Raw genomic sequence first — 14,690 nt, forward strand, 5'->3', positions numbered from 1 at the left:
GAACTGGCTTTGGCTAATGTGTCCCACAAAGCAGCTATATGTCACTGCCCCCCACCACTCCCTTGACCTTTTTCTCAGGTAGTCATCAGCAACACAGTTGTTGCACTCTTGGGCCTTGCACAGTAAGAGATTAAAGAATTATGATAATGGAATACTTGAAAGCCTAGTTTGCATGATTTTGGCTGGGCAGCCAGTCCAATCATAATTTACTGTTGTGTTACAGTCACAGGCTAACAGATTATAGGGTGTCCTGGAGTGCTCCATCCTCTGACACCCAGGAGTTGTCATGACAACTTTATGGTAGCGATGCCAAACACTTTTTGTGCAGCAAAAAGAAACAGGCAGTAGATGCCAGGGGGTGGCTTTTGGCTTTGAGCTAATTACAGAAACTGTACAGACTGAGGCTGAAAGCAAGAGAAGGGCATGTTTGACTGATTATCAGGATATAATAAAATAGATTAATCCCTTCTGAAAGGGCCTGCCATGAAATGTGACATCTCATCACCTCAAAGTCATGTTATGTTTTACCAGGGAGATGATAGCTCAGGCCAACTAATATTGATGGAAGAGATGGTTCAAGGACAAAGTATGAATTTAAGATGTCATTTAGAAAACCCTCATATCCCAGATATATTCTGCAAGGAAGAGAACCCTGTGATAATGCTTTTCTTCCATAATATTAAAACAGTATCAAGTTCTTGTTATTTGTCAGTTTTCTTTTATCATATTCATACTCGTCTAAATAGCCAGATTAGTTCTAATTCAGACATGTTTGCAAAATAAGCATAAAAGAGTGAGGTTAAAAAACATTGGAGCTACAAAGTCAAGCACACAAGGTTAAGAAATGCCAGCATTAATGTTCTCTGTAGGGTCATAATTCACCTTTCCCCCCCCCCCATATGTATGTATTGGCTTTAATTGCACACTGTTTTTTCCCCAGACCCTCTCCTCATTCACTACACAGCATAGACAGCATCTGTTAAGAACCAGATGTCCAATCGTTTTTACTTTTGATTCTCGTTTCCTCAGTTCAGCAGCGTGTAGCCTAGCGTATGATTTATTGCACACTTTTAAAATGCTATCCTGAAGATGCTTCCTCTAACACTTTTCTTTGGTGCCAATCACTACGGCAGACGAGTCCTGCAGAAATATTAATTTATATTCACAATACAAATGATTCAGTGAATGGTACCATCCTCATCTGACAGATGAGAAATGAGGGATTAAAGAGATAATGTACCTCATACCCGGAGGTTTGTGGAGTTCACTCTGAAACATCAAGAACGTAATTTTTTTATAATTCTTAGTGCTGTATGTCTAATGAGGTGAGAAGCAGAAAGCTGAGCATGCAGATTCTTGCAAATACAATCTCAGAATACAAAGTTGGATTAACTGGAAAACAGGGACCAGAGAGTTAGTAACCAAACATTCCCCAAAGCGAAGCTGAGTTGTAGCAACAAACAAATTGTATTCTGCCTAAACGCAGCCTAAAATGGAATTAGATCTCAGAAAGTGATTCAGACACCAAGTGCTAAGGATAGCTTAACCTTAAAGGTGCTGCAAACCAAAAACATCTATTTGGAGCACAGTGCACATAACAGCATATACTCAGAAGCACCATGATCCAAGAAGATATATGGGTTACTTTTCTGGGCACCAGTGAAAAAGAAAGATGGAGGAAGATGTTTATAGCCTTTGTGGGGGTATAGCACACTAAATGTGGTTAAGAACATCTAAATCAGTCCAGATGCATAAACATTATTTAAAAACAAACCACCATAAGAGGTCCCTCCATATGGGTCCCCTTTTCTTTCCCTAATAGCTAGCAATTACAGCTAATAATAGCAATTACAGCTAGTAACTGGGAGATGGGGATTCCAAATCCTCCTTGACCCAAGGGGACAGGTATTCCCATTTCTCAAATTCAAGCCAACAGCTTGTTGGATGCACTGTGAACAGGTCATTTTCCAGCCTCTACCATGAAGTGAGAGCCCTGTATGGCAGGGTTTTCATATCTCGTTAAGCTATAGTGGAAAAAACAGAGACACAGACACACATATTCATACCAAAAAGCACTAAGACAGCTGATTATCTAAACAGTGAGAAGCTACCCTGGATTCACCAAAGGAAGAGGATTTCTGCTGCAGAGAGTCACCAGAGATTAATTGTCTGCTGCCTTTCCCCACACAAGAACTAGTAAATGAAATGAGCAGGGGGCAGGTTGAAAATCAGTGAAATGAAGGGTTTTTTTCCCACTCAATATGTAGTTAAGGCAGGCATCTCCTTGCTGCAAGAAGTTGTGATAAAATTTCAGAGAACAGCTAGAAAAGCTGATGGAAGGAAAAAAAAATCCTCCAATGACTATTATATGCAACAACACCACATCTGGCTGAGGAAATCCCTGAGCTGCAAATTGTTGAAGGCTGGGTAAGTATTTTGTGAAAAGATTGTAATAGGCTTGACCTGTTCTTAAACTCTTCCTAGTGCTCTGCTTCGGTTATTGTTGCCAACAGGATGCTGAGCTAGCAGCACCTTTGGCCATACTGTATCAAACTTCTTGGGTTATAGTCTTACAGTTTTGACAAAACCATAAAGAGCACTGGGGATGGTGACCTCTATTACTGCCTTTAATACAAAGATTGAGAAACAGACTATAAGGTCTGAAGTGATTTGTTTATTTATGTCTATTTGTGACCTTCAGACAATATTATTCTTTTTTCCCTCAGCCTTCCAGTATTATATGTTATACAACTTTTGTAAACTGACACTACATTGCATCATGTAAAAGGAGCTTTCTTTTTTTTTTCTTTGTTTTATTTTTTTTTGTGTTGTTTTGTTTTGTTTTGTTTTGTTTTTTTTCCAGCACTTGATTCTTTCCAGGAGTTTTTAATACCCTACCTCGAGCAGGCCCGTCAGATCTGGGCTTGGTTGGTTGGAGCAGCCGTGATTGGAGGCATCATTACTGCTGTGCTCACAGGGCTCATTCTGGCCTGCCGGAAGAAAAGAAGAGGAACTTCTTCAGAGATACAACCCTTGCTCATAGAAAGTGAAGATTACAACAATATATCTTATCAGTCCAATTTCTAGAGGCCTCCAGTAACCCAGTGATGTTACTAAGGTGCTAATCAAGCACGCAATGTTTGATTCATGTTTACAATATCATGTTGAGGCATGCTGCATAAGCAGGCTGGACAGTTTGGCTTCTCAAGCCTCTTGTAACCACCAGTTTTGTAGTATCTCATCAGATCTACTCCTACAAAAATCTCCCAGGTCCAACAGAAGTTACCACGCCACCCAAAGAACATAATGTATTTCCTATGCTTGATTAAACAACGCTCCTATGAAACCAGACTGGTTTGCGTGTTGGTGGCTTTAATGTACAATTCTCTGCTCTTTTATTTGCTCTTTTACAGCTGTAGGCTCCAATCCCACCATGTGATTGGTACAGGGATTTAGGGAGAGGTGCCTGACTGCACCACCAGTGCTACGTTGACTCCATCTTATAATGTAAGAGCAGAAAGAGCCCTTTAGTTTAGTAAGCAAAATATGTGGTGTCTCTGAGCAAAGTGAATGACCTCTAGACACATTTTTCTTCTAGGATAAAAATATTTTTCCCTCCAGCTCCTGTAATGCTCTGTTTGTCCTTGACTGAGCGCCATCAGCAGCAGAAAGCACGTTCTCAGAAACCATGTTTCGCTTGTCTGAAATGCTTGTTAGTTGTCTTCTGTACCATCCTGCATTCATCCGCGGGGCTGAGAGGTTTTCAGGAGATGAAACCTGGTCTCACTGTGTGCACCTCTGTTTCATTTGACTTAAAAATTACTCATATTATGGTTGACTTTTGGTTGCTCAGTATGCATATGTACCATACAGGTAACCCACACATAACAAGAGAAGGTGTGGTGGGTTGACCCTGGCTGGGTGCCAGGTGCCCACCAAAGCCACTCTGTCACTCCCCTCCTCAGTTGGACAGGGGAGAGAAAATATTACAAAAGTCTCATGGGCTGAGACAAGGACAGGGAGATCACTCAGCAATTACTGTCACAGGCAAAACAGACTTGACTCAGGGAAATTAATTTAATTCATTGCCAATTAAAAGTCAGAATAGAAGAATTAGAAATAAAACCTAAAACTTAATACACCTTCCCCCATGCCTCCCTTCTTCCTGGGCTCAACTTCCCTCCTGATTTCTCTGCCTCCTCCCCCTGATCAGTCTCTGCTGCTCCTTCCTCCTCAGGAGGAGACTCCTCACACTCTTCCCTTGCTCCAGCGTGAGGTCCCTCCCACAGGAGACAGTCCTCCATGCACTGCTCCAATGTGGGTTATTCCCATGGCCTGCAGTTCATTAACTGCTCCAGCGTGCGTCCCTTCCATGGGGTGCAGTCCTTCAGGAACAGGCTGCTCCAGCAAGGGTCCCCCACGGGGTCACAAGTCCTGCCAGCACACCTGCTCCAGCATGGGCTCCTCTTTCCACAGGTCCTGCCAGGAGCATGTGGGCTGCCCACGGGGCACAGCCTCCTTCAGGAACATCCACCTGTTCCAGCTTGGGTTCCCCCATAGGCTGCAGGGAGATAGCTGCTCCACCGTTAACCCCCACGGGCTGCAGGGGCACAGCCTGCCTCACCATGGTCTTCACGGGAATCTCTGCTTCGGCGCCTGGAGCAACTCCTCCCCCTCCTTCTTCACTGGCTTTGGTGTCTGCAGGCTGGTTTCTCTCACATGTTCTCACTCCCCTCTCCTGCCTGATGTTGCAGAGCATTTTTTTAACCCCCTTCTTAACTATGTTATCCCAGAGGCGCTACCACTATCACTGATGGGCTCAGCCTTGGCCAGCAGCGGATCCATCTTGGAGCCAGCTGGCGTTGGCTCTATCGGACATGGGGGAAGCCCCTTCTCACAGAAGCCACCCCTGCAGCCCCCCCATACCAAAACCTTGCCATGCAAATCCAATATAAAGGTATCTAGTTACATGATGACCCTTAACCAAAGAGAATCACTCCTTTTTTTTTGGGATGGTGACTCCAAGTGGCTTTCAATAGTTCCAGAGCTAATCTCCAGCCAAAACCATAAATTCACAGCTGTCCCAAAATGCTCTGTACTCTTAGTCTGGTTCAGAGGATTCCCATCAGTTTTTGGTTTTCTTTTAAAAAATTAACTGAACAAAGCAAGGGCCATGCCTTTGGTGCTGGAGAGACCTGCTCTACTGATGGTGATGCTGCCACCTGGGTTTATTCTTGTGGTTAAAGTGATAGATGCAGCCTTAGAGAACTGCAGATGAGGGCACCTTGAAGACTGCAAGGAGCCACAGGCAGGTTCAGAGGGACTGTGAGAAGGCTGAGAGAAGGAAGTTGAGCGGGAAAGAAGGGACAACACTGCATCATTTGAAAATGGGGGAAACGTACTTTGACCATTGGTCTGAGTGCACTTTCCTTCTCAACAAATGCCATGGGACCTCTCAGATGAGCTATTTTCACTCACAACTGCCTCCAGAGAACATCACCATGGCGCACTGAAAGGAATTATTTTGATAGTTTACAACTGTCCAACTGCATGGATTCATTTCTATTTCATGGCAATTGCACTGTAATTGTCCTCTGAACTATGGAACTTACAGCTCTTTACCAGGCAGAGGACAAGGCAGTAAGGGGCTGGTATGTGCACTGGGAAGGGTCCACCTAGAGTAGATGTTTCTATAGGAGGTGTCCTTCTGCATTTTTTTCACATCAAAGTGTTAATATCCCTCTCCTGCTGTGAAAAATCCTGCTTTCAAGGAGCATACAGGACATTTACAGTCTCCCAGCTATCCTTGACTGAACAGTAATAGTCACAAAAACAGGCAAAATGGAAGGTGGGACTAAAACTGCCAGCGTATTCCACTAGCAGTAGAAGGAAAGGTCACCATCTACACCCCCAAATCCAACCATATCCCATACCCTGTAGCTAAGTGACTGACTGGTGCTGAAGATCTGCTCCATAATTCATGTAATAACGCCATAGGTGATTCTTCACACACTTCAAAACACATTTTGCCAAACCTCAGTACTTGGCCAGGGGAAGGTGAGTGGGAAAGGATATTCTTCTTAATGAAAAACACCATAATAATTTTTGAAAGTATCATTTTTTCCTCTGATAACTCTTCCCAGCATGTCACTGACCTTGCACTAGGTATAAACACCTTGTCCATTTACACAGCTCAGGAACTTTGATGAAGTGGAGACATTAACTTTGTCTACATGTTTTTAACCTAACAATTAAAATAAAATGAGAAGGAATAGGCAGGGTATTTTTTCATCTGGCTGGAGTTAAACTCATCATCCTGGAGGGATGGTACCTTTTGCCATCATTTTATCAATACCACTTGGGAATGAGAAAGCAAAAGATACAACCTTGAGATTAATATATGTAGTTGAATTGTGTATCCTTACTTCTCAAAAATAAATAATTAACCAGAACTTTTGACAGCAGTTCAGAAAAATCTCAGAGAAGTCTGCACACTTGTATAAGCCATGTTTCACACGTAGTTTTCCTAAAAAACCTACAACCCTGCCAAATGCAGAAATTATTAGGTGGACAGCTTCCAGGACATTCAACATCTTGCAGAAAGACCGAGTGGGTGCTTTCGTCCGCAGTACATCAGAAAGACCCCAACCACATTACTGGGAAGTGGATTATGCCTTTTAAAAAATTTGTTTCAGAGTTGCTGTAGAATCAGAAGTGACTTCAAGATCATAAAAAAAATATCAGCTCTCTACTAAGATCTATCAAAAGCAGTACAGTTTGAGTGGGTGCTTCAAATAAAACACTGTGAGAGGCTTTACCAGACCAAGCAAACTAAAGAAAATGCCCGGATTTTGTTTTGCTCAGTCAGGTTCTTGAGCGCTTGTCTTAAGTGGGAAGGATTTCTACACACTTCTGGAATGGGAGGGAATTTTGTTCATCGTTGATTTTGGTGGGTTGGGGTCAGGCAGGTGCTGCTTTCTGTTCCCACTGTGCTCTAAACAAAGACACGCAGAGTGCAGAGGACTGATGTGCTTCAAAGTTCCAGTGGTGGGATGACTGTGTATGAGAAAGAGATAAACAACTTCTGCTTCTGAGATGGTCTCATAGTCAAAGATCCCAAAAGAATGTATTTGTCACAGTCCCTCATTCCGAATGGTCTGGATTTATCAGAAATCTCAAGAGGTGGCATATGAAGTAAGCATGTGCCTAATGTTTTAGGTTGGAAAATGACTCTGGGTGGCTAAATAAGGGTGCCTGGTACAATTTTGGTACTTCAGGTATCCTACCCAGCTTCCTGCTGTAGTTCCAGGGGATCCTGGGTCTCCTGTAGCATATCTGCCAACCCTGTGTGGATGTTTCAGCTAGTGTAGGGCATCTCAAACTATATTAGAGCCCCTGTTTAAGCAGTGAAATCCTAGCCTTCCCTGCCAGCAGTAATACATACGCACATATGCACATACACAATGCTTCCACAGTTAAAGCAGTATGCCATTAATTAAAATCAGGTCACAAACAGCAACTCAACCATGTTTTGTTGTTGTTTATTCCAAAGTCATGAAGCTTCCTGTAAATACCTTGAGAGTACAGTGCCATAATTACATGATGAATAAATGTATGGTGCTTTGTCAAATACAATAGGAGACATAAACTCATGTTAGGGTATCCTGCTAATATAACAGAATGTAAAAATAACATCTGAACTGCAACAGAACTCAGCAGCCAAATACTTTGTCAAGATTGCCATTGAGAAAAACGGCTAATTCAGTCTAGTATTTTTGGGAAGAAGCATCCTTTCCGTACTGCAGCCAGGATTTTGCAATTTAACTAAACAAATTTGAAATGAAGGAATGTTTGCCAGGCAAATCCATAAAACTCTTTTCATCAGGTGTGGCCATCCCCATTTTACAGGTAGGCAAAAAGAACATGGGATTTTAGACAGAAGCTTAATACAGTTGAGTATCAAAACCTCAGTGAACTTGAATTCAGTTACTCTGAAAATCCTAAGCAGATCAACTGGTTTGTAAGGAAACTTTGTAAGATGAAGGGATAGAGCTGAGGATTTCTCCCTATCTGATCCCTTTTTTAGCCAATGGTTTGCACCTTCCTGCACAACACTGTATAATTAAGGAAGGGACACTATGGGAAAAGATTTATGCACATGACTCAGGAAAAAGAGAAGAAAAATACCCCAAAGGACTCAGGAAAAAGAGAGAGAGAAAAAAAAAAAACCCAAGCTTTTTTTATCATTAGTTTTCTAGCTCTGCATTATTACATAGCTAACTGGTAAAAGCTTTGCTTCATTTGATGGGAACTAGCAGAGTCAAAAAGCTTATGGCTTACTCTTTGAAGGTTTACGAGGCATGCAGTTACAATAGTGACCTATTTAAATCCTTCCAGACAGTGAAATACAGTTCCTCTGTTGTGTTGGGGGGCAGCGAGCTGAAGCTCCAAAACAGGCTGTTTCACATGACAAGAGTATGAGTTGTTATGGGCAGGAACCCATGAAGTATTATTCTTGTTCTGAAAGTCAAGCCTGGGGGAAAAAATTAACAATGAAAGTTCAGAACCAAATTTTGCTTTCTGTTTCACTTGGAAACTAAGCAGACATTTCTCTTCAAAGAATTGTACCACATCCTGATCTATAAAAACATAAGAACAGATTGAAATTACATTAATGTAAACAGGCATCTCTGAAAAGAACATTGAGTACTCAAAATTGTGGACATTTATGCTAGTATTTTCCAAAATGGCTATCTTGCACATTGTATAGAGATAAAAAAGTAAATGCTGCCTTCCTTTTTAATATATTATTTTTATTTCAGCTCTAGTGGAAAAAATACATAATTACAGAATTGGAAATTCAGACCAAATTTTCTGGCCTCTTTCTTTCAGGACAGGAAAGAGTGAGGGAAGAATGTGGCCAGCACCGAAAAAGTCAAAACCTGTGACTACAGAAAAGACAGGCCATTCATTTTTTTTCTATCACATTATACATGTTAACTGGAAATAACTACTTCCAAGGCTTATTTCTTGAAAGAAAAATTGGAAAATTGAACTTAGTTTATTGCTTTTTCCAAATTTTAGGGATGGCAACAATCTCATCTGGAGTCCATATCTTCCTTCCTGAGACTGGATTTTGATTAATTATTTCCTGTCTGCATAGCACTCTGGTTCAAAGAAGTCCTTTGACTAGTGGGATCGCAGTCTTTTCAGGATACCCACACTTGTACCAGTGTGCCGAGCTCTCGACATTTACCATGTCAAACTCTCACTTGGCTTATGAGCCCCAAATAACTATCCAAAGTGAGATAAAATTGGATCATTTATCTTCTTCCTTTCTGAGATAATTCCAACTCTATATCCTCATCAATCCAGAAAACCACTATGAAATAACATAAGCTGTGGCTAAAGAAGGCTAAATGCCCAACCTGCTCCCTGCCTTCAGTGCACACGGCTGTCTCATGGGAGGAGGGCTGGTGTGTGCCCAGGAGTCCATCGACCCCCCAGCAGCCGGCTCAGCCTCCGGGTTGAAGTTATGGAGCAACCCAAGTGTAGACCTGCTGCAAACATTGCCTTGAAGGTTCATATGACAGTGTAGACATGATCCTAGAGAGATGCTTTGCTTTAAAACGAAGATATTCACTTGTCAAAGCTCTGATTGCGGTAGTATTGCTTAGTTTGAACAGTACTTTTCACTAATGAAGTTTGGAAAGAAAAAAAGCCCTAATTATCCTTTGCCATTAGAAAATATTAGGGTTTTTTCCAGCTGGTTTCCACTCTCTTGAGCATCTTTGAAGGTTTATTTTAAAACAGGCATGCTTTGGACGTGCTAACGTTTCCCAAGTAAAAAGATGATTGGGTTTTTTGTTCTGAAATGAAAACATATTTACATAAATGTAAAACCAGAGAAACTGCAAAAAAAAACCCCCAACCCCATACGCACATTGTGGAACAAATATAGCTGGCCCAGTCAAGGCATCTTTTTGGACGTCGGTTTGAGGAAAAATGTCACAATTATGATTTTTCTCCTGAATAATTTCTTACCTAGATGTGCTGCTTCAAATTTGCTCTTGTAAGTGATTAGAAGGAACAGAGAGAGAGAAAAACTCAATGGGAATAAGGGTTTCACAACCTGGCGCATATGGGCAAAGGCTTCTTCTTTCAGAAAAAGCTAATTAATAAGCCCAGAGCTTCATCAACATATACATCCTGGAAGAGGTTCTTGGTCACATCTGAATCTCGGTGAAAACTCTGCCCTTCTGCAGTCACAGCAGCATCAGTGCCTCCTTCTCAAAGATGCAGAGCAGAACATATGTATTGGGAGTTGTCTGCTTAACAGCACAATCCTTCTTCTTTCCCTTTATAAACAATGAGCTCTCAGGCTCCCTGAAGCAAAGAAACCATGCGAGGAAATATTTAATCAGTGAAAGGAGGAATTTATATGCAGTTGATAAACTAGAGGCTACATGGAAATAGAGAATGTAATTGAAAAAAGCAACCCTTTCCATCACTGCCCGCTGTCCTTAAACGCCTACGTGTGAAAGCAGAAACATGACTTAGTTTCAGTGATGACCATAAATGGTCAGACTTTCACCAAAGCAAATCCCTGATTCTCATTCAGATTACATAATCTTTGCTATTATGGCTCTTCCCCATTTTCTACACAGTTGTCCTTGCAGCACTGCCCCTCCTCTCTAAAAACCATCGCCAGGACTGGGATGATGCAAACCATCACTTTTCTAAATCTAATCAAGGTGACTACAAGACCCCCATTGGTTTGTGTTCATTAGGAGCGCTATAAGGGCTGCTGTATGTTATAATTAAAACTGAGGACCTCTGCATTTCCCAAAGTGGCATTTTCCTGAGTTAAGGGAAGCAGGGGGTGGGAGAAGCTTCTTGACACAACATGTGCTATGGAAGAAGAGAGAACAGAAAAGGAGAACTATGAGACACAGGGATGAGGCTGTTTCCAGTCACCCGAAGGTTAGGGCACATCTCTAACCTAGATGAAGGCTTAAGGCATGCAGAGAGGAAGAAATGGATCTGAAAGCTCAGCTCCCATTCATCTCCCACGAAGAGGGAGTAGACAGAGATTAATGAAAGCACCAATGCATCCAGCTCCAACAGACAATGATACTTCACTATCAGGTGGAGACCCTTTGCCAAGTTGCATCTCAGCCATGTTTTTATGGTTTTTTTTATTTTTATGGGCATTATGTTTTTCTCAGAGGCACATATCAAACAGTTACAAGTGCTTAAGCAATAGAATAATGCCATACATGAATCTTCATGTTCTTATCAAATATTTTTAAGCAGTTAATTATGTTGTTCTGACATAATAAAGGAAAAATGCAGCACTTGTATCTTCTCTGCAGAGATTTTGCCATTTATTCTGCGTGAACACTAGTGCAGATATGGTCAGGGTATATTCAGTTGTCAGTGGAAGCTGGCATTCACCTCACTCATCTGTTCTAGACAGTACATGCTTTCAAGCATCTAACACCTAATGTGGCACAATAACACACCCTGTACCCCAGGTCCTGAACAATGTGTTTCTACAAAGCTAGAGAAATACAGAGGGTATGTCCATACTCTCAGCTAGCCACACAACTGAGACTGCACTCAAGAGTCAGACAACCTCATTGTCTACACAGTTCGCCCTCAGATATGACAGGTCGGAGCTTCAAGCTGGAAAGTGCACACAGGTGGCTCACCTGGTTGCATTTAAACCTGCTTTCAACTCACATTGCAGATTCAATCCGAGGGGCCTCGACTCTCCCTGATGCCAAAGTGTACCTTTAGGATAGGCTCTGACTCAGCACCATACAAAGATGTAATGGCCAATGTTGTGACATGACCTGCTTCTGACTACAGATCGTGTATCACTGCTGTGTTTCTCCTTAAAACAGTTGTTTTCCTCTTTGCCTTAAACCTCGCCTCTTCCCAGCAGCTCACAGAGTTTCTGCGCAGCGTGCCTAACCAGGCTGCACTGAGTGCAGCTCAGGACACAGTACACTCTGTATGCTCGCTGGTGTTTTGTATTTCTCTCAGATTATTAAAGGGAGAAGAAAAGGCTCAGAGGTGTTATTTACTCAATTCAGAAGCAACATGTTATCACTGTGTTACATTTCTAACATGCAAACCCTGCTGCAGAGTGCCAGGAGGGAATCAGTTTCCCCTGAAAAAGAAATGACATGCTCTTCTGAAATCAGAAGAAATGCCCTGCTGTTGATGAATATATTCTTGGTTTCAGCACAAGCAGGAAGTTTTTGCTTTTCCTCCCCACCTCTCATCCAAGTTTCTTCCCCAGGGATGTAGAGTATGAGCTGAGCAACGTGACCTTGCAATGACAGCATTTCAATGTGTGACTGGTGCACCAAAAGCAATGCAGCAGCATCTCTCTTCTCATTGTTGCTATGTACACTAGACATTTATGTAACACTGCTTCTCATCCTCAAGGCTGTCCTTACCTAGGGTCAGCAGCAACGAACACAAAATTTATTTATTGAACTGTCAGAGCTACTTACAGAAAGCACAGAGAACTATACACTCCAGTATTTTGGTGAAAAGGAGTTAACAGGTAAAGCCATTCCCAACCCGGAAGCTGCAAAACAGAAGTAGATGTTTTTTGAAACCGTTTAACTCAAAAGAGTCAATGGCGGATTTATTTAAAAAAAAATGCTTATTTCCAAGGTGTTTGCTAAAAATATACTAGTTTTCTTTTGTGCTTTAGCACAAAGTTGTGCATAGAAAGGCAATATCTTTGCATATATTAGTTCTCAAACCCCAGGGAGACTTTGTATCCACATCTAGACAATAGGGCTTGCTTGTAATTTCTAAAGTTAAGAAGCCAAGAAGAATGTCATACTTCCATGTTTGAAATATTTCATCCTGTTCATTGCTGGCATTCCTCAGCCTCTCCTGCCCTCCTTGGTTTGCTCATCCGTTGACAGCAGTTTACCTGAAGCTTCTGGAGCTACTCTTGGCTTCTCCGTCCTGGCGTAACAGTACAGATCGTTGTGCAGAAGGGGCAGATTTTGGGCTGTGCGATGGACAGACTTTGTCAGGAAGAAGCAGACAGCATGTAAATATTTTTTTGCAAGGTCTGACATCCTCAGAAATCTAGGGGCTCTGGAAACAGGCAATCTACAATTGGGATGGGTGGCTGTCTCCAGCTTTCTCTCCATGCCCCCATAATAATGGGGCAGATCCACTGCTGTTAGCAAGGCTCCAGAAGCTGTCTCTTACAAATATGATCCTTCTAGAGAATATAACATTTCAGGCATGGCAAACCATGAGCATCCACTGCAAGTCTGGAGATATTCATAACATCAGGGGCAGTGCACAGTACTCTATGGTACCAGAACAGATCCCACCGTTCTTATGGCATGGATCATAAAACCAGCAGGATACTAAATCTTCACAAATACTCATCCAGCCCTTTAAGGAGCAGCATTTGTTGATTCGCTGTTTCCTGATTTGAATTTGCTGTTACCTTTGTGTAACAGCATGTCAGTCCAGCAGAGAACTCAGGGTTCAACCCTAAAAGATGCTGCCTAATCAATCTACTGTATCTACAAAGGAATTCCAGAGTTCCTGGGATTTACTACCCTCAGTACAGGCACTAAAATATCAGGCTTTTTATGGGAATGAAGAGTTTCATTTCAGCTGCATGTGTTTCACCAGTGTATCACTACAGTGACCTTAATGAAATACACCAGCAGCAGAGACGATTCAAACCCCAAATCACCATTCAGAGTTCACTCATCAGCTGTATTATAGATATCCCTGAAAAATGTACATTCATTGCAGAAAAGCTCAGTTCAGCACGGGCAACAGTGGCATTTTGATGAAAGCTTGCTGTTAAATCCTCTTTGTTAAAACAATAAAAACTGGTTTTATTTCCGAGGGGTGGGAAATCTGCAGACAAATCGGATGCATAATCCAGAGAAGAACAGATCCAGCTTGTCTTAAATCATACTGGCATGTTGATGAAATGATTGCCAGGCTGAAGTGAAAATTAATCTCCCTGGAAGCCCTTTTATTTTTTAAACAAGTAAACATTGTATTTTAATAACGATGTCTCTTCTCTGACTTATGGGTCTTGAACTGCTATAGGCAATGACTAGTTAGCCTCCTGCCTGCTTCTCCAAGCAACATCTTGTAGTTTGAAACTATGACCTGGTGCGTTAGTGTTGAGTAGAGGCTTTTCTCTTAGGCAGCTGTTCTAAAAGCAAATTTCTCACCAAACCATTACTTCTCTGCTCTGTTAGGCTGTTATAGCTGAATTACTGTTCCCAATGCAGCTGGTCTGCCACCCATATTACCTGCCTCTTCTCAGCCAGCTCCAAATCACTTTCTCATCTATGTGCTAGAAGCATTAGGAGCAAAGACTGCACTTGCTTGGACTGCTGCAAGGGATGCTCACAGGTTGCTCCATGCTATATCAGGCTCCGTGCACGGATGCAAGCATATGTAGTATTTCTCTCACCTGCAAGACACATCTGCTATCAAGATAGGTGAAGATCTGCAACCATGGAAAATGATGGAGATTCAGTGCTGAGGGAGTAAGCCCATGATCGGGATGCAGTGCATGTGTGCTGCAGTGCTAGTGGAAGCTGAATGCGAGCAGTGCTTTCATACACATCTTCACATCAGCCTTGTGTGGGCAGGAGTCTTTAAACAGAGAG

At 42.1% G+C, this 14,690-nt stretch overlaps 1 protein-coding gene across 1 annotated transcript in view; it reads left to right on the forward strand.

Moving 5' to 3' along the window:
* The window catches only part of TYR (tyrosinase), a 52,006-nt gene extending 48,785 nt beyond the window's left edge, over positions 1-3,221 (forward strand). Inside the window, exon 5 of the mRNA XM_075081894.1 lies at positions 2,864-3,221. Coding sequence (XP_074937995.1) covers positions 2,864-3,087 — 224 coding nt within the window. The 3' untranslated portion in view covers positions 3,088-3,221. The remainder of the gene's footprint in view (positions 1-2,863) is intronic.
* Positions 3,222-14,690: the final 11,469 nt, after the last annotated feature.

Source organism: Phalacrocorax aristotelis, chromosome 1 (assembly GCF_949628215.1).
Source record: "Phalacrocorax aristotelis chromosome 1, bGulAri2.1, whole genome shotgun sequence".
Taxonomy (NCBI): domain Eukaryota; kingdom Metazoa; phylum Chordata; class Aves; order Suliformes; family Phalacrocoracidae; genus Phalacrocorax; species Phalacrocorax aristotelis.